At 37.1% G+C, this 25,269-nt stretch overlaps 1 protein-coding gene across 4 annotated transcripts in view; it reads left to right on the top strand.

The window, feature by feature from the left end:
- ARHGAP21 (Rho GTPase activating protein 21) overlaps nt 1–25,269 on the top strand; it is a 122,936-nt gene that overhangs the window by 86,827 nt on the left and 10,840 nt on the right. For 2 of the 4 annotated variants that reach the window (XM_010581498.1, XM_010581420.1), the window contains 11 exons: nt 4,954–6,904; nt 19,884–20,042; nt 20,195–20,297; nt 20,387–20,423; nt 20,907–21,032; nt 21,821–22,105; nt 23,184–23,248; nt 23,333–23,481; nt 24,316–24,458; nt 24,553–24,708; nt 24,816–24,894. In XM_010581498.1, coding sequence (XP_010579800.1) covers nt 4,954–6,904; nt 19,884–20,042; nt 20,195–20,297; nt 20,387–20,423; nt 20,907–21,032; nt 21,821–22,105; nt 23,184–23,248; nt 23,333–23,481; nt 24,316–24,458; nt 24,553–24,708; nt 24,816–24,894 — 3,253 coding nt within the window. The remainder of the gene's footprint in view (nt 1–4,953; nt 6,905–19,883; nt 20,043–20,194; nt 20,298–20,386; nt 20,424–20,906; nt 21,033–21,820; nt 22,106–23,183; nt 23,249–23,332; nt 23,482–24,315; nt 24,459–24,552; nt 24,709–24,815; nt 24,895–25,269) is intronic. The other 2 variants (XM_010581580.1, XM_010581668.1) reach the window with 2 other exon arrangements.

The following is a 25,269-nucleotide window of genomic DNA, read 5'->3' as shown; positions in this document are numbered from 1 at the left end:
TAACATTGCATATGTTAGAAAATACCATTTGCATCAACCTTCCTCGCCTCGATTTAGACTAATATTATAAGAAAGTCTCTTACACAGCTGGTATTTGGAAATTAAATTTCTTGGGCTTAAGGCATTAAATTTTGCACACTAAAATTTTGCTGTCATTGGGAAGAAAAGGTGTGCAGGTGTGTGGGGGGGGTGTTGTTTGGATTGGGTTTTTGGGGGGGGGTGGTTTTGTTTGGGGGTTTTTTTTGTTTTTTTTCAAATAATGTTATCTGACTGTAGTATTTGCTGGGTGTCTCAGAGTAAAATGAAACCACTTGAGCTGTATTACTAACATTCTTCCCATAGCAAACTGTAACTGGAAAATGTTTCCTTTTAAGACACATGAAAACCTTTTCTGGTATGCAGTTTCCATACTCATGCTAAATGTGAGAATAAGTTAGGACTGGGGAAAAGAAGAATTTAGTAGTAAAGAAGCATAATGTGAAGCCAAACTGGTTGGAGGAGGAAGGAAGAATGCCTCAAGCTCAGTCATGCAAAGTGCTGGGCACATTAGCTTCTGATTCATCAAAATGCTTACCTCCAATTTTGCAAGTAGTTCAGTTGAAATCAGTGTTGTTATTCATCCTGTAGTGAAGTGTAGTGAAGCATACTCATCCTCAGTGAAGCATATGCCTACATGCTTTTATGGATTTGGACTAAGGGGTGTAGGGCATGGTTAGCTCAAAGCTCTTGAAGGTACGGGGTTTCACCTTGATTCTTGCTAATAGGAATCCTTGTACATCATCTGTCATTATTCTAACATCAAATGGCATAAAATCAAGTGGGGAAAAAAAGGGAGCAAAAGCCTTCAGCTGAATTTGAGGGTTAATAAAATATCTTCTAGAATGCTTTATTTGCTTAAAATTTATTTTGCATATTGGGCAGCATGAATGTATTGCCTTACTGGTTAAACCCTTAATGTGCTAATGGTTGTACAAATTCTCAGTACGAAATTAATTCTTTGCCATAGAAGTTTGCAAACGTGGTGCAAACTAAACTAGATTGCAAAGTGGGGAAGAAATTGTACCCAATAACTGGAAACACACTGAGTTTTTACTGTAAGCGCAGCAGTTTTCTTCTAGTAATTGTTGCAGAGCTGTTATCCATCAAAGCTGTTAATGTCACTAAATTGTTGTATTTGTATGGTAAGCTTTCCATAACTGCCGTTGTTTTGAGAAGGTGGGAGAGAGCTCATAAAACATCAAGACTGATTTTTTCAGTCATGTTGGAACTTCTGAATAACTGTTGAGAACCCGGCTCCTGTAGGAATTTGAGTGGCTTGGCTGGTGTCTGAGTCAGGAACATCACTGATCTGGATATTAATTTTTTTTTTTTTTTTTTTAACTTGGAAGACTTGCTTTTATTTTTAAGGCTTTTTAAAGGCTTGAATTTAAGTCATACAGTAATAGCAACCCTCTGTTGCAATCATTTAGAGATTAAGATAGTATTTCCACATACTATGTAATTTCAGGAACTAAAGGGAGAAGAGAGTAATATTCAAACTGTGTTTTATATATAGATGAAAAATAAGTATCAAAATAGTGTGTGAGTGCTAATAAGTATATTGGTGTACTTCACATATTTTTTAGTCTCTAAGCCTCTTCTAAAAATTTAACCATCACCTTCTGGTTAGAGCAATTAAAATATTTTGTAGTAAAAAGGCTGATGATACATCATTCAATGTGACATAATTTGGAATGGATCAGTGCATTTCTTTGTAAGTTGCAGTATTTCTCTGTAGGTCTTTAATCAGAATTATGAAACAAAAATTTAATATACCTTATTGGAAATGTCACAGCCCCTATTTAGAAACTTTTTCTTTCTTGGAAGAAAGTTCAGCTTTGTTTCAGTGATTTCTTGGGAAGTAGGTGGAATGAGGTTGAAAGGAGAACTACGCTTTCCATAATCAAAACCTTTTCTTCCAGTAACTCTGTCTTACTGAGAACCAGCAGTCTGTCTGTCCAGATATACCTGCAATCATGGAAACATAGTCTTTATTGGGGTGAGGGGGGGGAATTGTAGAATGGTTTGGGTTGGAAGGGACCTTAAAGATCACCTAGTTCCACCCCCCCTGCCATGAGCAGGGACACCTTCCGCTAGACTGGGTCGCTCAAAGCCCCATCCAACCTGGCCTTGAACACTTCCAGGGATGGGGCATCCACAACTTTGCTGAACAACCTGTTCCAGTGCCTCACCCCCCTCACAGTGAAGTACTTCTTCCTTACATCTAATCTAAATCTACCCTCTTTCAAAGCCATTACCCCTTGTGCTATCACTAGCTGATTTCATTTTGGACCCCATGAGAATGCTGTCTTTTGCAGAAGACATTTTAATATCTGTGATAAATTTTGTCAAGAGCTGAGAACTGATTTTTATACTAATTTGTAGTCTTCAGTTATGATCAGATCACACCAGTTTTGGAATTTAGCCTTTCTGCTTTCAAAGTCAATGAAGCATTATTTGACATGTAAAACATGTCATGGGCATGTTTTACAAAAACATAAACACAGTTTATTTTATATTGGTGTATAATGTGTGTGTATCCCAGGTTTTGAATTGTTTTATCAGCTGTATAAAGTAATAATTGTTTTCTGATGGGGGGGTGATTGTTTTTGTCTGTCTTGCATGGCAGTAGTCTCTTGCTCTATCTGTTTTCTGGGTCTTAAGCACCTTTCCAAATTATTTTTTTTTATTCTTACAGCGTATCAAGATCTTAAATAACCATTTATTTAAAGATTTAGAAATATTTATCTTTGAATGTTCCTTCCCTCCATTAATGTGCCAGTGGAAACCCGGCTTGATTTTTACTATGAGTGGAGGAAAAACAAATACAAATCACATGAGTAGAGTGTTTCTGCAGCATCATTCCTCTAATTTCAGATGTACAGCATGAAAGCAGCTGCAGTCAGCTGACAACTTGTGGTCACGTTCAGATATATGTGGGGAAGGGGCATGCTGTTTTAAATGCATAATAAAGCCGTTGTTTCGTCACCAGGAAGCAGGGATGGTAGCAGCCCAGGGGAAATGAGAGATAGTAATGTTGCTGTAGTGGAAGGGATGTTGCATAGAGGCAGAGCTCTCTGCAGGCAGCTGTAGCGATGCACCAAGGCAAAATGGCACAAACATATTTTGCTTTCTATAAGGGTAGAGGATAAATGCAAGGAGCAGATAAAAGCCTGAGATGGACATGTTCACAAGGACGGTGAAGTTGGGGTTTTTTTATGCTCTACTGCCCTTTACCTCTCTTGGTACTTTCCAGTGAAATCGGTGTAGTTGTATTTTTAGCTTGCTGTATTCAACATCAATATGACAAGATAATGCTGTCTTTACATCTGTAAGCAGCTTTTACTATGTTTTCCTGTTTTCTGCCAGCTGCAGTTTACAAAGGATGTCACAGCACTGGTAAGGAATGTACAGTAGCCATTTCTGTGATGGTTTTGTAAAGCATGTTTTTCTTAATGATTTGTGAGAAGCAAGAATATGAAACAGCAAGTTTGTTGGAAATGAGCTAGATAGTCTGAGCTGAATTTTCTTCATAATGCTAATCTCTTAATTTGCGGTTTGTGCCTGTGTTATTTGGTCGGTTTTCTCTGTGTGCTTTAATATTTTGCACTTCACTAATGCTCGATGTAACATTGCAGCAGTATTGTAAATGCCTCGCCCTCTTCTGTACTTTGCTCTGTCTGAATTTTATGGCTGCACTTGGGCTTTTATAACCTGTCTAGTGTTAAGACAGGGCACACTGATATTCTGTAATTGAGCATGTTATGATTTGGACAGGAAATGCTGTGATATGATACCACGCCTAAGTGTGTAAAAGCCCTGAGAAATCATTTTAATCTTCTGTTGCATTGGCAGGCTCTGTGTTGGCTCTTTATTGCATTATGTTTAAACTGAATGAAGTCATGCTAAAGTTTTTCAATAATAGGATATTGTTTAAGTATGCTGTATGCTGCTCATTGATTTATTATTTTGAATGTTCTGTTAATTTCACGATGACAAATGCTGCTTTTCTAAAAGGCTACAGAAACATACTAAGTGTAATATAACCATTTTTTTCTCAGGATCCAGGCTTTTAAACATAAAGGTGCAAATAAATGCACTAAGGAAATTAATTTGATATTTTAGTTTGTGGTTTAGTAGTTTGTGGACAGTAGTGGATATGTATGAATTTTCATACTGTTTGTACTCTGAAGTTAAAAATTTTAAATATTAATGTATTTGCAGTAAGATTCGTGTGCCATGTACTGGCTGTCTCCTGTAAAATGTAAGATGACTTATAGGGTGTTGGCTCACAACAAAGATGTTACTGCTTCAATTTATTCATTTTATGTTTAGGAACAGTAGCTTTTATGTAGAAGACATCTTAGAGGAGTGTGTGTATGTACATCTGTGTGTACTTTTCATATACACTACATTAAGTGAACAGAGTTTTTATACACTAAGTGAATAGAGAATTTTCTAGTGCTAGTTGAATTTATTATGCAGCATTTTAACCTGTCAATTGCTGTGAAATTCTGGTTTCCAGCAATATGAAGCTTAAACAGGAAGAATGTGTGAAGCATCATGACAGAAAGCAAGACTAAGGGGGAGAAATATACTGTGTTTTGTGCTCATGAATTTTGGGAAACCTGTCTCAGTGCCCTACCTGCAACATTTCCTAGAATTGGTCATCAGTTCAGTATTTTTAATTGTCGAGGGAGGGAATGTATGTAATGATTTTGATTGTTCTGTTTCTGCTCATTAAGGGGATGGAATGCTGTTTTTATCTTTTTAACTAACATTTTATCTAAAATTATAGATAGTGTGAATTTTGTACATGTGTTCCCTCTCTTGAAGCTTGATTGTGCAAATGCTACATGGTGAACTTTTCTGTCTTCCTCGCTACTGAATACTCACTTAATCTTCTCTCCACAGGCGTATTCCCAAGATGCCTACCTGAAAGGCAACGAAGCCTACAGTGGTAATGCCCACAACATACCTGAACCACCACCAATATGTTACCCACGCCTGACATCCTCAACTTCTGGTATGGCACAAGCTGGTGACAAGCTATCTTCTGACTTCTCGCTGGGGAAACAGCAAGTCAGTAGACCAGTACGGGCATTGACACAGCCAGAGAGGGCCTACAGAATGGAAATACAAGTGCCTCCATCACCAACAGACATTGCAAAATCAAATACAGCTGTGTGTGTTTGCAATGAAACTGTAAGGACTGTTATTGTGCCTTCTGAGAAGGCTGTAGATTTGCCATCTTGTAGAAATAATCATGCTGGTCCATCACACAGGACAGAGGAAGTAAGATATGGCTTAAAAGATCAAACCAGTCTAAAAGCACGGACCACGTCACCGTCTTCTTCAGTGTCCACTGCCATTGTGCTTCCCCAGACTCCAATAACAAGGCCAGTTGATCCAACTGGAACATTAAGTAAAGCTTCAAATTATGTAGTATGTCCAGAAGGAATCCCAAGCACTAGACCTCCTGCTCAAGCCACAGACTCACCCTCAGTCTCTACTAATCATTACAGTTCTCCAACCTCCCACCAGCATATAGACTGGAAGACCTACAAAACTTACAAGGAGTACATTGATAATAGGCGCATGCACATGTATGGCTCCCGGACAATACAGGAAAGGTTAGATAGTTTAAGAGCAGCTTCTCAGAATACAACTGATTATAATCAAGTGGTGCCAAATCGCACTGCTTCACAGGTACGGCGCAGGAGCACGTCTCATGACAGGGTTCCACAGTCTGTTCAGATCCGGCAGAGAAGTGTATCCCAGGAAAGACTTGAAGATCCTGTCTTGATGAAAGAGTGGCCACGAAGTGCTTCACAAGATACTCTAACTTCACCTTCAGTTAATGCTAGGAATCACAGAGCTCGGTCATGGGATTATCTCAGCAAACAGGGTGAAGTGCTAGAAAATTTTCATTCTGAGAATCTGATTGCGGATACAAATGGAGATAGGAGAAAAACTTACAAGTGGACAGGGTTTACCGAACAAGATGATCGACGAGGTATTTATGAGAGATCTAGACAGCATGCATTTCATATGTCCCTTCGAGGTCAAAATTTTTCTATGGCTTCGAGTGCTTATATTTCAGATAATAGGAGAACAGGTAGTAGAGCTTCTCTGCCTGGTTCTCATTTTCAGAAAGTTCCACCAGATATAAAAATGTTACAACCTTCTCGAGATTTGCAAACGCCTGGGGGAGTTTCAAAACCTGCAACTGTTTCACAAGAGAGATTGTCTCTCACACCAGCTAGAAGTTCTAAAAGTAGCTCTTTGAAGAACTCTGCTCCCTATGCAGCAAAACCATCGTTTCCCCTTAGCCAGGGCCTGGATGCTATTGCCAGCAAAGACCAAAGAACAGTAAATCACTTGCATCAGAGTGGTCTGTTAAACCAACAGTCAAGGATCCGAGCAGAAGGTGCCCCAGATCACAAAACAGAAACTGGCAAAACCATCCAACCCTCCTCTCTGTCTCCAGCCTCTGCCAAACTTGTTCAGCCAACAAGTGAGAGTTCAGCTACCTCTGACAATGTTGATGGTTCCATCAAACAAAAGATTCATGATTCCGAAAGGGAAGATGTCCATGAGCCTGAAATTCTGCAAACGGATGTTCAGGAAAATGGCAAAGACAGAGTAGTCATGCGGGACAAATCACCTTCTGGCCACCAAACTCCACAGCCTTTGAGGCATCAGTCCTACATTCTTGCTGTAAATGATCAAGAGGCAGCCTCGGACACTACATGTTGGTTACCTAATGACGCTCGGAGAGAAGTCCACATAAAAAGAATAGAAGAAAGGAAAGCATCAGGTTCCAGCCCACCTGGTGACTCCTTGGCTTCTATTCCGTTTATTGGTGAGTTAAACTATTCCAGTGTACATCAAATGCTTGTCTCTGCTAAAGATGATGGAGAGCACCATGCCAGGTAGCTGACTGCTGTTCCTGTAAACCCTGAGGTTGAGGGGCATGAGAGCTCTTTTCTCATCTAGAGTAATATTACATTGGTAAAACTAAAAGTATTCTTCCATGGAGGAAAAAAAAAAAATGTTCTTTTTTGTTTGGAGTCCTGGAGGAGCAGTGTAAAAAAAAAAAAATAATAATAATAAAAATTCTACAGTGATGTAATATTTTTCTAGAGTTTTCCTTAACCCCCTGGAGAAGTCTACATTATATAACTGTGTCTGGTTATCACTCCACATAATGCTCTGATGTTATGTATATGGACAACTAGCATCTGCAGCACCTTTCAAAATATTTTTACTTCTCCAGTGTAAAATATATTTGGAATCTAGTAAAGAGAGAATATGGATGCAAATCCATATAAGGGTGATTTGTGAAAAAAAGTTTGTCAGCTGAATAGGTAAGGTTGAAAGCTTTCTGAGACAGCTATGGGATAGAGGAAAGCCGTTTCAGCTGAAAGGATAGCAATAAAATGAAGTGAATTTGCAAGTAAAGGTGCTAATGTGGATATGAGTTAAAGGGTTTGTGGAAACAATGTGAGAAGGCATAAAGATTCGCCTGTGGGCTGTGACACAAACAGGGTTGGAATTACAGGAAGCTTATAGGAAGGAGGCTGAGTACTTTTGAAATAATCTGGAAGAAAAGAGGAATTTGTGGAAGGATTGTTAGTAGTAGAAAAAAAAATTAATAATCCCATTTTGGATAAGTGAGGAATTGGAGTCTTGTGCTGAAGAGAGAGTTCAGTGGCAGAGCATTTCTGTTCTATCAAGTAGTCAATGTCTGTGTCATCTTTGCCCCACTGTTGTTTTTGAGTTGGATTTTCTTTTGTTGTGGCTGGTTTAATCCTTTGGAGTCTAGATGTCTGCAGACCATTCTCCACATGGGTTAATTTATACCTGACTGTGTGTTCTTGAATTTAGTATAACAAGTATTTAGAAAAGACTGAATTTTGATTCTCAAACTCACGTATGTGAAAAACAACTCTTCTTAATACTCTTCAGGTTTTTTACAGATTAGGTTACGGGAGATACAGATACATTGTCTTAGCACAATTGTCTTCTATTGTGGATCTGCAGCAGTGATTTTTTTCCCCTAGAATTGTCTATAATATCTGCCACTAGTTTAAGGTAATAAGCAAAAATAGTGAAGAAGCTTTGTGTGCATCAAAGAATGGAAATCATATGAGAGATATAATCTGTTCTTTTGACAGAATTTTGTTAAGACGTTACAAAAATGCTTTCTTAGCTAGCAGATGGTTTTTATATTAGGTTTTCCTTTTTGAATGGGAATTGTATAGATTTTTTTTTAAAATATTATTACTGGATGCATCAATATCCAGTGTAATTTTGGATTCTTCTTTAAACCCTGTCGATCTTTCTTTAAGCATTAGTACAAGTTTGTAAGGCGTGTAACCAGTCTTTATGTAGGGCTTTTTAATAGTACGCCTAAAATCAATTTGGGGCACTTGATTTAAGTTACGTGTGGTATTTGTAGACACTTAAGAGTGCTTGATGGGAGTTTCCTAATCCCGTACAATTTAAATGTCGTGTGCAAGTTGGATCAAAACTGTGTAAGTCAAGCCCAACCTTTTCTACACAATCTCCTATCTTGATTTTGGCAAAAATTTGCCATGAACTCTTACTCATGTGGCTTGCTTACAGATTTTAGAGAAATGTGATGATTAAAGTTCAAAGAAGCCTTAAATGTGGCAATTGTACTGCATACTGGTAGCAGCCAAGCAGTTCAGAAGAAACAAAGTTGTAACGCTCCATTGCAGCCTCTTGGCATAACACCACATGGGATGGTGTGAATTCTTATGAGCTCCTTAGCCTCCTGGACTGAAACCTCCTGAATACTCCAGAAATATTAAAAAATGGTGCTGCTAGAGCGTGGGGACAGTCTGAGCCACCACAGTACTTGTGACTGTCTTCCTAGCAAGAAATTCTTGTGCTGGTATAGGTGCTGTGGAAAATTTCCACCACAGCTCCAGCACCTTGAAGATGAAATAACCCTCTCTGAATAGGAGGAGCATCAAATGCCATTAGAGGTGGGCATCTTCCGTAGTTAGAATTAATATGCATGATTCTAACTTCGCTTGTTCCACTATCATTATGCCTAATTACAGCTTCACTTGTTAAAAGCCTTACTTAATCAGGTAGATAAAACCCTAGATATACTTTGAAACTCAGTTAAAGGCTATTTAACTCTTCTGAAGGAAAATCACTTGAAATTTTCTGTGTTGTGTTTTGGTTTGGGTTTCTTTTTCTTTTTTCTTCTGTCTGATGATTGAGAAGGACGTTACTTTGAATAAAGATGTACCTTTGTGTTGGTAACCTCTCTGCTTCCCTTATGTTTACATCAACATAATTGTTTTTTGCAGTATTAGGTTTTATTAGATATGGTTCTTTTCATAAATGCAGCTACTGAAGTTATTTGTACAGTAGATCTTTGGAGTGGTGTAAAAATGTAAATTTTGGAGGAATAAATATCTTCCAATGTTACATATTATTGCCATTTTAAATACTTTGTGGGGTGTTTATTTTTGTTATCACTTTCTGCTCATTAAAAATAGTAGATATGGCCAGACCATATTTTGGTAGAAATTCAGCCAGGAACAGTTGGCTTCTGCAGCAGTATTTTGTGACTAACCTGCTCTTGCGAATAGCACATCATCACGATGATTTTAGCTCTTTGTAAGTAGCACAGTGCTCCCCACTACAAAGAGAAATCCAAGCAGAGTTTCCATTGAGCTTGCTCACGGCAGACTCTTGCAGGGATTATGGTGGGTTGCTGAAGAACTGCCTTTTGACATTAGTCCTTTCACAAAAGGCTGTTCTGAAGCAGGGAGATTAAATTTTGGTTTGCATTTGCTAATAGAAATGAGAAATCTGTTCAGAGCAAACCTAGTAGGTAGATGTAATATATTTTATAAGATAAATTGATTTATTTGAAAAAATTAGGCAAGCTATTGTGTGCTCAAACTCTTCTTCAGGTAAGCAGATGTTCTCAGGGGATGAGGAAGCTGCAGGTTTTACAGAAAAACATACCCTGGTATTGCAGGCTTCAATACTTTCTATGTGCTACTAAATGCAGTGTATTGTGGTTAGCTTGGAAAGCTACAGTTTCTATTTCAGGTCCAAAGAAAGGCTTTGTTCTTGAAATGCTCTCTATTGTTTCAAACTATGCGAGTTAGTCTAATGAAAGGTTATTCCTTTTACCCAGAAACAGTCTCACCTGTTCTCTAGACTAGTAAAAATACCATTATCTCTATCAGTGACTATATTGGCAATTATGGTTTTTAATGTGTGTTTTTTCAGACTTGTAATTTGTACACAATTTCTCTGTTAGAGAACAGCAAATGATAAATTTCTGACCTACTGGGTAATTTCAGGTGTGTTAACCTGCACTGGAATGGATATTAGAATGCTACTTAACATTTTTGTAACTGTCAAGAAAAGGTTGATTCAGAATATGGTTATTTTAATACATTTCTTAGACATAGATGTCTAGTGTGCATGTCAGATCTGCAGCTAGCTTGAAACTATTTTTTTCCTCCTTACACCATTTATTGTAGAGTAGAAAGCAGTTTAAAAAAAGGATAATCCAACTCCCAGATTGAGTTGAATGAACTACCCACATGAGTGAAATGGAGAAACTGCTTCAATACTTAATGTGATTGCGGTATGTCTAGCTGCCAGTGCAGTTTAGCGCTTTGGCTATTACTACAGGCTGAATGTTCTTTCCAACTTTACAGTGGGTTGTCACATGAAAATTAATTTTAAATGGATATGTTTTGAAATAGCCTAAATAAACATCATCTTGAAGTTTAGAAGTTTTTTACAAATCAAACAAGTTTATAGTCATCCTATTACAGAGCTTTTCTTTTAGGCATGCAGTAGCATCAGTTAAGTATGAAGACTTTTCCTCGGAGGTGTGATCCCATTTTTGAAAATACCTAGTACATCCTTGCCCTAGAAAAATTTCAGGTCACTTCATTCCACTGTTAATTTGTGAATAACTGAGAGAAAATTAGCCAGATAAAAATATTTGAGCAGGCTTCAGTAACATCAAAGTGTTGTGAAAATTAGATGAGTGTCCTCTCTGTGGCTGAAATTGATACCTAAAGAAAGGTGTAAGAACAGGACAAGGATATATGATACTTAATGTTGGTTCTTTCTATTCTCCAACCATTTGCACTTTACAACATTCCTGAGCCAAATGTGATTTTAAGTGCTCCATAAATTTCTCCATTCTCTTTTGTACTGCAGTAAAATTTTGATATCCAATACCCTGTATTGATTTAAATAAAGATTTGCCAGGAGTTTCACAGCTTTAACTACATGGTATTTATTCCTTTTGTTGTTTGTGTAGTTTTTTTAAAACCTGTCTCCTGCTGGCTGAATTTCAGATACAAATGTTCTAAGAGTGACCAGTAGACTGCTAATCTTGATTCACCCTTTCCATGTCAATCATGGTTTTATCTCTCTATTGCTTCTACCCTTAGCACAGGCAAACTAATATAGTGATTTCTGTGCTAGTAATCAGGCAGACTCTGCTTTTCACCTTGCTTTAAAAGCTGATCTTCATGCTGGTTTTCAAAAACAAAGATCTTTCTTTATTGTGTTCCAGTATATTTTTATACAAACTGCTATCATAATAAAAGTATTTGGGTACTTGTTGATTAACAGATAGGATAAATTTAAATGGCTTCTAGTGAATTCTGCTCAACCATCTTTTTAATTCTTTTTTGTGTTGTTGTTACCAAACACTTCTTGTTTTTTAAAGTAATTTAACTAAGGAATTAGGAGGTAAAACCTTCTAAACCACCCAGCATTAGTTAAACTTTTCGGGCATCTTTATTGTACATTCGATGGCATTATGCTCTAATGCTGGAGGTAGAGGTGTATAGGGTTTACCTTATCAGTACCTACCTTTAAATGATAAGTCATGTACCTAACTCCAAGTACTTTTTTTGAAAGCGTGATGAGTTTACTGCCTTTTTTTAGTGAAATACGTGGCATACCTTTTCTCTCCTCCCCCTACATCTTTATGCCTCTTTCTGCAGGCTGCTTAGGCTGTGGTACAGAAGACAACAGTGTGAATACACACATCCTGAATGCAGTTATGTTCTTGAAACTAGAAAAATAAATCAATACACCTGCACAGCACACTATAAAAAAGGGTTATGATGATAGAAATAGAGAAAGGTTAGGGGAAACAACCAGAAATATTCTCACATGCAATAAAGAAATAATTGAAAGAATGTACTCATTCTGTTTTCTCCTTGTGAGAAGAGATAAGGATCAGGCAGAGAGAAATTCAAAACCTCAAACTTCTGCAGCAGAGATCGTGGCTTGTCAACCCAAAATGTGTGGATACCTTAAGGGCGAATGGTGGCTGAATACAGATGGTTGATATGCTATGGTTTAAGGAAACTTTAATTCTAGCAAAACCTGTTAGCAGTCAAGATGAACATGAAAATCTTCAGCCATTGTGATAATTTTTTTTTCTACAAGTTACTGCTTAGCTATTCCAGGCTATGAAAATATAAATGTAACTTCAGCAGACATTAGACTGGACAGATGTTAATTTTTGAGGGACTACTGCTTCCATTATTTTAGTGATAGCATTGGCACAGCTTTTAACATGTCATCAGTGTTTCTAAGATAAGCATCAGTCCTCTATTTTTTTTTCAGGGTTTTACAGTGTGGCCTGCCAAATAGCTATTGCTCCAGGCTGAAAATTTCAGTGTTTCTTATCCAAAGAACAATTTTTAAATCATGGTGGTATTCTGAAGTATAGTAGCCAAAACACAAACTTATAAATCAGCATTTTAAATACCGTTTAAATGCTTCTGTAACTCAAAAATCCTGTTTTAATTAAAACTTCAAATTTGAATTCCATAATTCCTAACGTCTGGAAGAGTTTTAATAGATTAAAAGCATCATGTTTGTTTGGTAATGGGTAATATTTTCAAAGCATGAATCATCCTTAGTATATCATTATAACTTAAAATAATAATTACAGGTAATAAAGGAATGCTATTAGGGTTCTTGGCCCAAAAAAAAATAAATATTGAGAATTATACTTCTTTTATGTGGCGGGGCAATACTGTGAACAGGAACCATTAGAATTGCTTTGTATTACTTTGTATAGAAAGTTAGTTATACATTTGTTTAACACTGAAATAAGCAACAGACTGTCATAGATAAGGTTTTCAGAATAGTCTGACATGAAGAATAACCTTGGGAAACCTTTTTCTGTTTGTCTGAAACTCAGTATAATAAACATATTTACATGAGTGCATTAGCAGAGGACTGGATTTGATGAGTCAGGAGGCTTCTTCCAGTCCTGTGTTTCTGTGGCTTACAGAAATGAATGTATTCCGCATGCAGACGTGTTTCCGTTATATTCTTTTGGCTACGTGAGGATAATTATGTAAAGTAGATATATGAAGAAGTTATTTGTAAAGACAATCAGTGCTGGAAATACTTAAAAACTAACAAACAAAAAAATCTCTTTTTAAAGGTTCTTTTTTGAAAAACTAGTGTATCTTCTTTTTAGATCATGTGTTTTAGGCTTGGAAGTCTTTAATTATTGGAGCTTTTACCCTTGCAGGTTGAAGTATAAGATGCAGCAGCTTGTACTTCAAGGTACTACTGTAACAAAAAGTCACTGCTGTGGGGTATTTATTAGTCCTTTGTGCTGTCTTGTGTGATAGCAGGGTTAGTTCCATATGGTTTATTTTTGATTGAACAATTCATTTTTGTTTTATTGGATTTTTTCTGTCCTCCTGACAGGCTTTTAAGAAAAATGTTCTATAATTAGTATGTCTGCGTTTACCTTAAATTCAGCTTCTTTTGAGGTTTCTTGGGCATGCGGAGCCTCTGAGAGACCTTTTTTTAACTTCCTTGCCTGTGTATGGACGAAGATCCTCTTCCTACCTCCAGTATCTTGTCCGTCCTCCCTCCTTTCTTCCTGCATTCTTCTCAGTGGTGCTCTTCCTTGTGGCCTCCGTCCCCCTGCTCTGCTCTCCCTTGCTCCGCTTGTGCCTGTGCCTCAGCAGCCTTTGCTTGATCCCTTGTGTCCTGCCTGCCGCCAAGGCAAAGGAAGGAAGATTGAGTCCGCGTGGCTGTACCGTAAGTGAAGTGCTGCCTGTAGCAAGCTGGAACAAACTTAAAGTGAGAGGCAGAGAGGAGGTATTAGGTGTAGGACAAGATTTTGAAGCTTTCATGTTCTGCATTTAAGAAGAATACTTCGGAGCAAGGTAGTGTGGTGCGTTGTGACGGTGCAGAGCCTGTGGTGGTATCACATGCCATGGAGTGCTTGGATAGGCCAACAATGTGGCGTGCAAAATGGTTGTTGACAAAGGGCTGGAAGTACGGGAGTGCCTCTAAAGCCAGTCCTGCTGCAGGGTCTGTTCATGTCACTGGCGTGTCCTGTCTGTCCTTCAGTAATGAGTGCTTGATAGTTTTGTACCTTCTTTTCTGCCATAAGCAAACAAATTTGCCATGTAAGATTCATTCTTAAATTACGCCCCAAAAGCCATAACCTGTTGTTTGAGAGAATTATTGAAGAAATAGAGAGGCAATGGTTAAAATACTTATTGTAATGTCTGTCAGGTAGATGCCATCCCAGTATATGGAAATGTTCACATCTGTGCCTCTGTTGAATGTAGATAATGTTTTTAATGACTCTTTTAGCCCTTTGCTTTGGAGACAGAAAAGTAGTATGAGTTACCTCCCTGTAGCCTTCTGCAGAAGGCTGAGCTTTTTACAAAGAGCAATCACTATTACAGTTCCACAAAATTTATGAGTAACCAATATTGCATTAAGTACTACAGGGGCGTCTTCAAACACATACCTAATCCACAAATTGGATATGGTTTTCGGGAAGTCAATAGTATTAAAGTACTGTTATCCTCTTCAATGTATGCAGTTTGGGAAATTGTATGTTGAGTGATTTATTTTTTTTAATTTTTTTTTTGTGCCTGGGGCCGCACACTACCTGAACATTTTTCATGTAAAAAGTAATTTAAAGCTGTTTTAAGTGTGTGTTGCTGCACATCTATTACATTTTTATGATTTGAATCTTTAAATCAGATAATGGTTTTGATAAAATACATACTTGTTGAATCAAGGTTTGTAGCCACATATTCATATTGTCGGTTTAAACGGAAACATCTAATTATTGTTTTAAATGGTAATGTGGTCTGCAATACACTTACTAAATACAATTCCTTCTTACAGTCTTTTGAGGTGTTGAGATACTGCTTGCAAGAATGCCATGTCCAAAGGGGAGTAAATATGAAAGATTACTTTAACCTTGGGAAGCTGTTTTTTTTCTAGTCACTTTCTATTACTAGTGAAGAATGATTTGGCAATCTGAATCCCCCGGCGTTGGTGGGAGAAATCACCTTTTTCTGTTAGTGATAGCCCAAGCATTCCTGATGGTTAGCCCCTCTGGACTAAAGTTAGTCTGTGAAATTGCTCTCCATGTTTATATGTTATGTTTCAGTTAACTAAAACCATTTCCTTAAAAAAAACCAACAAACACACACACACACACACACACACACACACACACCAACCCCCCAGAAACCCAACAAAACCTACAATCGTAACCAACTTGGATAAACAGGGAGCTCCAGTGTAGCTTAACCCATATATGTCCATCCAACCCAATGAAATGCATCTGAAGGTGCCGAGAGAGTTGGCTGATGTCATTGCAGTGATACTGTCATCTTTGAAGGATCATGATGAGTGGGGGAGGTCTGCGTTAACTGGAAAAAAGCAAATTGTGCGCCCATCTTGAAAAAGGATAACAAGGACAATCCAGAGAGGCAGTCAATCAGCCCTATCTCAGTTGTTACGAGAATCATGGAATTGGACCTCTTGGAACTTATTTCTGGGCACATAAAGGAGAAGGTGATTAGGAATAGCTGGCGTGGATTTACCAAGGGTAAATAGTACTTGACCGATGTGATTGCCTTTTATAATGAGATGAGTAGATCTGTGAATGAGAGAACACAAGGGGGTCACCAACCTTGACTTTAGCAAGCCTTTTGACCTTTTCTGCGACACCATCCTTGTGCCATAGTCTGGATTGGTGTACTTGCTGATACGTAGGAAAACTGGATCGTCAGGTGTAAAGGATAGTGGCTAAGGGTTCATATTCTACCTGGAGCCTGGTTAAAAGTGGCATTCTTCAGGGTCTGTCTTGTTTAATACCTTTATCGGTGACCTAGAGAGGAGATGGAATATGCTCATCAAGTTTGTAGACAACACCAGACTAGGGGGTGCAGTCAATGCCTGCGAAAGTGTATTCAAAAGGACTTGGCCTGGAGGGATGGTCTGATAGTATTATGTTCTGCTTCTGGAATAGGCTAACCTCCTGCAGTGGTACTGGCGCCTTGATGGTGATGAAGACTTAACCCCATTCTGGTCTGCATCAATAAGAGCATAGCCGGGATATTGAGGGAAGAGATCATTCCCCTCTCTTTGGCACTTGTTGCAAAAAAGCACTGAGCAACATGGTCTGAATTCAGTGCTAACCCTGCTTAGAGGAGGAGGTTGAGCTAGGGGACCTTCTGAGGTTTGCTTCCACCTGAATAATTCTGTGATTACTTTAAATTATATTTAAGGTTCTCAAAATGTGCCCTCTTTTGTGTTCAAGTGTTCAGGTTGTTACTTTCAAACCTTCATGTGTAATCCTGAAGGACTGTTCCAGGGGTTTCATGTATAAACAAAGACATTAAATATTAATCATGATAAAATTGTATGATAGCAACATAGTAGGGTATGATACAGATCTGAGCTTTTTTTTTTCTTTTTTCAGTGATTTTTTTTGGCGTTCATTCCTTTGAATCTTTGGAAAATTGGTTAATACTTCTTCCTTGGTTCCTCATCCACAAAGTGGGGATAGTACATTCTCTTTGTCATCCTTTCTCACCCATGTCATCCTCAGTTTTGAAATCTCTAGTTCTGCTTCTGAGCCCATTCTGTGTAAATCTGTGTCTTTGCAGAGTCAGAAAGTTATTATTTTTCTAGATCGCTTACACTGTGTACAGATGCTCCCTTTCTTTGTAGGTCCCTGATCTCCAGCTGCACTGCAATACAAATGTACTTTGATACATGAATTTCTCTCTGCTTTAGCTAGCAAACCAGTTAATGCAGGATGACTGTAGCTGGAGCTGTGTTGCCCATTTATTACAAGCTTTCGGTGTCTTACCCCCTATAAATGTTTTTGCATTGAAAGGCTCTTCCTGAAAATCACTAGTTGTAACTGTTAACCAGTTGCATGCTCATGTTCAAACAGAGTTGACAAGCGGCATCTTCCCCTTTGCCAGAGATGCTTTGTCACCATGCTGGCTCATATTCCAATGGCCTTGTGTTGCTTCATAGATAATAATGCAGAGCAAATTGTATTTGTATCCTTTTCTCAAACGAAAAGTAAAACTTTAAGGAGTCCTGGAGTGTCTGACCTTTTTGTTACAAATACTTAAAGGGACACCAGTAATCTGTGTGTGAGATGACAAATTGAAAGGGAATTATTTTGCGTGGCTTCTCCTCTGGCTCTTGTTCTGTATGCTTCACCGTGTTTTGGACAGTCGTTTTCATTGATTGGTGAGCCGAACACATCCTTTCACATGCAGTGCAAGATGTTTTGGGGTGCAAATACACTGATTAATCAAGGAAACTGAAAAGTGAGACGAATATTGCAAGCACTAAAAAGAAAAGTCAAAATACAAGGGGTATATGTAGTTGTTTGGGTTTTGTTTCTTACTGGACAGCAGTGGTGGAGCTTGCCAGTGCATTAAATTAGTAGGCGGTAACTCATATGGTGTACGTCATGGTTTGCTCTATCATCACTTTATATTATGTCAAAGCTTGCCATTAGCTGACCTTCAACCTCTTCAGGGACTGAACAGTTATTTCCCTCCTGTATTAATGTAATTTGTAGTTTCTTTAAAGCTTGCCTATTTCAAAATCACTTTTATTTTGATTCATCTGGGGATTAGATCCACTGTAAAGTAATAATAATTTGAATAATTATTGTTGCTTTCAAGGACTTAAAAACTGTTTTTCCTCAGCTGAATTCTTGGATTTAAGTGTGAGAAATTGTATTGTGTTGCCTAACACTTTTGTATTCACAACTTGCACAGATTTATTTCAAGTGCTAGCATTTTTGTAACTTTCGGGAGTAGAGACTATAACATTTTCAGATAAATCTGTAATATAAAAAACTGAAAGCTGAGCACTTCCAGTTTCCATGCTATAAACTAATTAATTGTACAGCTAGTGGTTATGTTCCTTAGTCAATGTTAGTGGGCTTCTCTCAGGGTTTGCTGCAGGGAAGCTGAGCAAATGAAAAAAGGCAGTAGGACAGTGAGCTGTTGTAGTTTTGAAATGGAAGTGTAACTGAGGTTCTTCCTATCTCCTAGCTGGTAGAGAAGAGTTCTGTAAATACTTCTAATTTATCACTGTGGATGGAAGTAAATTAATTTTATGACTAATTTATCACTGTGGATGCAAGTAAAAATTTTTTAAGTTGTAGTATCACAGGTTTGCTGTGAATTCTTTTGCTTTCCCTTTTTAGTAATGTTTTTAGTTTGCAGCTAGTTTTTTGGGGGGTATGCTTTTTTAACATATAACTTAAAAAAATTATTGCATTTTCCACTCCAGACAATTTAGAGGGTTGTTATTGCTAAACTTTCCTGTACTTTGTTTATTGCCTTGTTTTAAATTGACATTGCTGAATTTTGATGGTACAAGTGCCGCCTTACCAGAACTGTTAGTGACTGTTGGAAAAGCACAATGCAGCACATGCAGTTGTGTTCACACAAAGCGAAGAATAAACCTCTGTCTGTGAGTGTTCATTGATTTCAATAGGCTTTTCAGTAGCTCTGCATATTACAATTCTTAGCACCTAGAATACATTCATATTCATTACGGCAGTACAGTTCAGCCCCTGCTTGTGACTTGATTCCGCCCCCCCTCCCTCCCCCCATCCCCTCTTCTACCAGAGCATGAAGTAGAATTATTTTTCTAGTACTAGTAATGTGTTCTAGAAGATGTTACAGCTCTTTTCTCAGAATGATTGAAAATGCATCTTTCAGCTTCTTCCATCTTGTAAGAAACATGTTAAATACTAGAAATACTTAAAGCTTTTTGGAATCTTTCATGATGACCCTTGTGGCTGTTGAGACTGTGAGGTGCTGGGCATGTATGGCATGCAATCGTTTGTATGAACAATTAGTGGAAGAACTAATTGGTATGTAGTAGTGCCATCTTTTAAAAATACGAATACTTGCTTCTTTGTTTGAATGTACGAAGGATGGGGTGGGATTGGTTCTTTGGATGCTAGATGTCTGTTTAAAATGTTTTTTTGTTTGCTTATAACTTGGCTTTATTGTTTGAACTCTCGTTTAAACCAAATACTTTTCAGTAGTCTGCCCATATTTTATTGTAAGAAATTGTAGTTATCTGTCTCTTTGAGTTTAGACTTACTGATAAGTGTGTTTTTCACTTATGCACATAAACAAAAATAGTCTACTTGAAAATAATATTACAAGTGTGTAGCAAATAATTCCTGTTTCATTCACTCACAACAAAATCTGTAATTGGGTATGATGTTCGTTGCCCTTATCTCTAACATACAATTAACATCCCTATGAAATGAAACAGGCTCCTCTTTCTTTTTAAAAAAAAAAAAGTACATTTGACAGTGTGAATTAATTGGGCCCATATGTTTATTTGAAAGACTTCATGTTTAAGATACCTGATATCCCAATAATGAGAAGTTCAGCCAGCTATTTAGTTTGAGCATTTTATTAATTCATTTAATGTTAATATATGACATATTACCTTTGTAGATGAACCAACTAGTCCTAGTATTGACCATGATATTGCACACATTCCTGCTTCCGCTGTTATCTCTACATCTGCTTCTCAAGCACCAGCTATAACAACTGTTCCTCCCAGTCCCACATCTCCAATCCCTTTAATTCGGCGACAGCTTTCACATGATCATGGTGAGTGTTGATTTAATTTTTTTTTCATGCAACTTTTTCCTTTTGCGCTCTGGAGAACAGGAGTGAAAATTGTAAACTCTTCATTGCTTAAAATAAATTGTAAAAATATGATTCAGGTTCCTACCTGCTCAAAAATTTCTATTTGTTTGTAGAATCTATCCGGCCTAGTGTCCTGGATAGCCAGCCTGCCACAAAAACTGAAAGATCAAAGTCATATGATGAAGGACTGGATGACTACAGAGAAGAGGGAAAATCGTGAGTTCATGAAAAATATCAGTTAATTTGGAGATCTGTTTTTTGAAGCGTATAAAATCTCATTTTAACATTTGTTTTTCTCCCAACAGATCCATTAAGCATGTATCTAGTTTAAAGGGGATTAAGGTAGGTAAATATGTATATAACAACTCCTAAGTACTACACATATTACTGCAACAAGTTGTATGAATTACACAACTCCATTTTACAAAGTAATGTGTTAAACACAGACATGAAGTTTATTGGAATTGCTACTCATCAAATTGTTCATGCTGTATGCAGCGCATAAGTAAACATGGTCTCTGTTTTTTTCTAGGCTCACCCACATAGTCCTTGATTTCCATTTTCCTCAGCGTCTGTAAACAAAGCATATCTATGGCGTGCTTTTGTAAAAACTTACTAATGAGAGTCTAAGGCTCCTGCAGTTTCTCAAAGTATTCTTGGGATGTGTAAGGTCACTATTGTTGTATGGAAACTTCAGAAATTACATTTTCCCAGGAGGATATTCCTAGGGGCATCTTTAAAGTGAGAAATATCTTGAATGTAAGGATTGTAAAGAAATGAGTTTAGAAGTACATTGTGGTGTTCTTTCTGTGATGTTTTCTTTAGGTTGCAGACAGCCAGAAATCTTCAGAAGACTCTGGTTCCCGAAAAGATTCTTCTTCAGAGGTCTTTGGCGATGCCTCCAAGGAAGGATGGCTCCATTTTCGTCAGCTTGTTACAGACAAAGGAAAGGTAGCTGCCATTTTTTGTTTTTTAGCCTAGCACAAATATTACGCTGGTGAAAAACTAAGATAAGAAACTAGAAGCCTTCCTGTTTTGCTTTTTTAATTAATTTTTTGGGGGTATGAGCATCAGTAAGACTGGCAAAATTTTAGACCTCTTAGAACATTGACTTTAGTGAATTCCTCAGCTTCTTTTACAGACTGCTTTCTAAACTGTCTTAATTTTACATTTCAAAGCATCTGTGAAGTAAATTCATTTCTAATGAGTAAGTAAGTTGTAAGAATCAGTCCCTTGATAATTGTAGTTTGTGACCTTTTTTCCGTTTTGCTAATAATGAAAAAAGCTGTAATTTTCGTGAATGTTGTGGAGTTAAGTTCAGATTATCCTTCTGCACAAGTATAGGCCAACACTTAAAGAAAATTGGGAGTCTGGAATTGCAGTGGTGTGTAAATGTGAGTCTGACTTCCATGAAGTTTAAAAAGCGTGGGCAATATTTTTTGCTATATTTGTGTTAATGCCCCTGTGAAATTCTAGTCACATTCTGTTTCTTGCTGCTGTCATATGTGAACACACACTTAATGGGCTATCAGGGAGGGCAGGCTATTGAGCAATTCATTCCTCTAATGGAGAGCAATTAGTGAATCCCACTTTTGTATAGTCTTTCCACCGGTCATTTTTAAGAATGGTATAGGTAGGTGGTTAGTCTTTCTATTTAAAACTTCTGGAGGTAGTTTTTGTAATCCAGAAACGTTCATTGTAACGCATAGCAAACTAACATATCGATTGGTGTTTTTCAGCGAGTTGGTGGGAGCATTCGGCCATGGAAGCAATTGTATGTTGTTCTTCGAGGTCATTCACTTTATTTATACAAGGATAAAAAGGAACAAGTGACCCTGTCTGAAGAAGAACAACCTATAAGCATCAATGCTTGTTTGATAGACATCTCATACTGTGAAACCAAGAGGAAAAACGTATTTAGGCTCACCACATCAGACTGCGAGTATCTGTTTCAAGCTGAGGACAGAGATAATATGTTAGCATGGATTAAAGCAATACAAGACAACAGCAACTTAAATGATGAGGTAATCGTGTAATATATGACACAGAAGCCATAGTTCTTGTCTTTTAATTAAAAATTGTATTTTCTTTTAATTAATACTTCTACAAAAGAAATCATTTGCAGTTAAACAATAGACCAAAATGTGTACAGGAACATGCAAGAAAATGAGGTGAAAGGCAAAGTAATTGAGTAAATAAATTGACTTTAAAAAAAACTGACATAGGCAGAGAGTAGACTTTGGAAATAGATGAATTAATATTATTGCTGATTTGACTAAAGATACACTTTAGGGATTTCTGACACATCAGTTTAATATAATCTTTTTTAAAAGATAATTGCAGGATTAGAACCAGTCTATTCTGTTTTCAGACTTGCATAGCAAAGTGGTGTGTGCAGTGGTACAGTGCAGGTTTCTCAGTAGTTAAAAAGTGAAACATTGAAGGATGACTGTTTCTCTGATTAAATGTTGATGTTTCTATGAATTAAAACAGTAATGCTAATTGCAAAAGGCAAACATATACTATTGTACATAACACATCAATATCTGTCCCAATATTGTCCTCTGCATTTTCATTTCAATGATGAGCTACTGAGGAATGTTTTTGTCTGTGGTCATGTACATCTGCTCAGATTTGAAATCATTACCCAAAGGAAAATGAATTAATAAACATTATTAGACAGATGGATAAAAGCACATTTGAATTCATGGCTGTTTTACCTGTATGTGTAGCAGTAATTAGTTATATAAGTACTGTGTGCACATAGGATTGGATTTTTCATAGTAGGGTGTGTTGACTTGCATGTGTTCTATTTAAACTGACTTTCAATTTAACAGGATTTAATGAGATTGTATTGCTTTGAAACAAAGTCTAAATAGCAGCATTTAATTTGTAATTACTCACTTTAGTGTTCCACATGGTTTTTAAATGTTCTGTCCTTATTGTTGTCAAGGACTGCCTATTAGATTTTTTTTTTAGTTGTACTGAAATGTTAATTTTTCATATGTAGTCTGTTGACAGGAAGAGTTGTTCGTATTCTGAAAGTAAAAATATTTGTTGTATTTTATAAGATTGTAAAGTAGATCTCAATTTGTTTTATAGGATACTGGTGTCACTAGTAGGGATCTAATTAGTCGAAGGATTAAAGAATACAGTACAATGATGAGGTATGTGAATTATATGCTGCCAGTAGTTTTTGTAGACTTCTTATCTAGCTTCTTTTTACTGAAGTGTAATGCATCTTATTTCAGTTCTTCAAGCAGCAAAACAGAGCCATCTCCTAAAACACCTCGCCAGAGTCTAAGTATCAGACAGACTCTGCTTGGAACTAAAGCAGAACAGCGGACCCAGAGTCCACATTCTCCTAAGGATGAGTCTGAAAGGAAGCTTCTCAGTAAAGGTTTGTATGTAACTGAGCAGTCACTTTTAATCAACCACTTTCGCACAATGCAGTCTTGAATTTAAGCCACGAGTGAATTCTGTTTTATGTTACGGACAAATGTCCATTTGCTCCTGCTGTGGTACAGATTGTGTAACTAAATTGCAGATGTTAAGTAAATTTCAAATCTACTGAAAGAATATTTCCAGCAATACTTGAATTAGATGGAAGTACTATTGTATTAGGCAACTTGCAGTACAGGATAAATGGGAATTGTAATTTGCTACATGAATTGTATAGGAGAGGTAAAGAGAACAACTGAACTTTTTATCTAATTTTTTGATAATACTTTTAAGTGTTTGAGTCCTGTTTGGAATGATTTGGGAATGACTAACATCTGGTAATTTTTGAAAGAGTGAGTAGGTCTCCACAAGTGTGAGCATAGCTGTATAGTTTCATAGGTATTTTGTGCAGCACTGTGATTCAGTAGAAGAGACTTAATCTTACTTTACTAAATGTAGATTTTAATTTTTTAAAATGTAATTTATGTACCTTTAGTCTTAGAATGATGAAATTCTACAATGCCATCTAGCAACTTGCTTTTCTAAATCTGGGGTGTATGTTCAAATGTATCTTTTTGAAGATCTTACAGAAGAGTAAAAGAAGGTATGTTTAAGACAGACTAATATTTAGTGAGTTGTTGCAAGAAGCCGGGCCAGTAAAAGAGGTAAAAATGCAGTAGGTGTCACTTAATCTTTGCAAATCTGTTACCTGTATTCACAGTAGGTTTTGTGACTTAAATGTTCTTATTTTTCTTCTTTGTTTCCTTGTTTGTGTTATATGAACAAGAAAAAGATGAGACAAGCCCACCAAAAGACAAGGGAACGTGGAGAAAAGGCATTCCAAGCATTATGAGGAAGACATTTGAAAAGAAGCCATCTGCTGTAGGAACATTTGGTGTTAGACTAGATGACTGCCCCCCAGCTCATACCAACAAAGTATGGAAGAACAGTTTTTCTTTCCATTGTGATTTTAAATTTTTTTTTTTATGAATTACTTTAAAATGTATATATAACTTTTCTTTTTCTTCAGTATATTCCACTGATTGTTGATATATGCTGCAAACTGGTTGAAGAAAGAGGTCTTGAGTACACAGGTATTTACAGAGTTCCTGGAAATAATGCTGCCATCTCAAGTATGCAAGAAGAGCTCAACAAAGGAATGACTGACATTGATGTTCATGATGATGTAAGTCTTCAATCACACTATTTCCAGGCTGAACTCCCAAAAACTTCTGGTTGTGTTGTGATGATAGAAGTATAAAGCATGTCTGTCCTTTTCTTCTAAATGTGTAGAAATGGCGAGACTTGAATGTGATAAGCAGTTTGCTGAAATCCTTCTTCAGAAAGCTCCCAGAACCCCTTTTTACCAATGGTAAGTTGTTTACATTATGATTTTGTCTTTGGGAATTACTGTTGAACAGCTATCTTACAACTTTCAGACGATTTGAGAGAAAATCCAGTGGAATCATCCTAACTCTGGAATAAATGCCCTCTTTCTTCCTTAAATAGCAGGGAGTCATGGTGATCATAGAGCTTAAGAATGAGAACTGTAAATAGAATTTCTCTGATGGTGAAGGAATTATGAATTTGAAAAAAAAAAAAGGGTAAAATTTGCAATTTTACTGTTGCAATATTCTATGAAAGCTCGTTGGGGTTTTTTCCCCACTGCCACCTTACTATATTATATACAATATAATGGGCTAATTAATGACTTCCAAAGGTCATTCAAATATGTGCTAGCTGTATT

Source organism: Haliaeetus leucocephalus, unplaced genomic scaffold, assembly GCF_000737465.1.
Source record: "Haliaeetus leucocephalus isolate CR32 unplaced genomic scaffold, Haliaeetus_leucocephalus-4.0 Scaffold0, whole genome shotgun sequence".
Lineage (NCBI taxonomy): Eukaryota > Metazoa > Chordata > Aves > Accipitriformes > Accipitridae > Haliaeetus > Haliaeetus leucocephalus.
The sequence above is the reverse complement of the archived record's forward strand: the minus strand, read 5'-3'. Positions and strand labels throughout refer to the sequence as shown.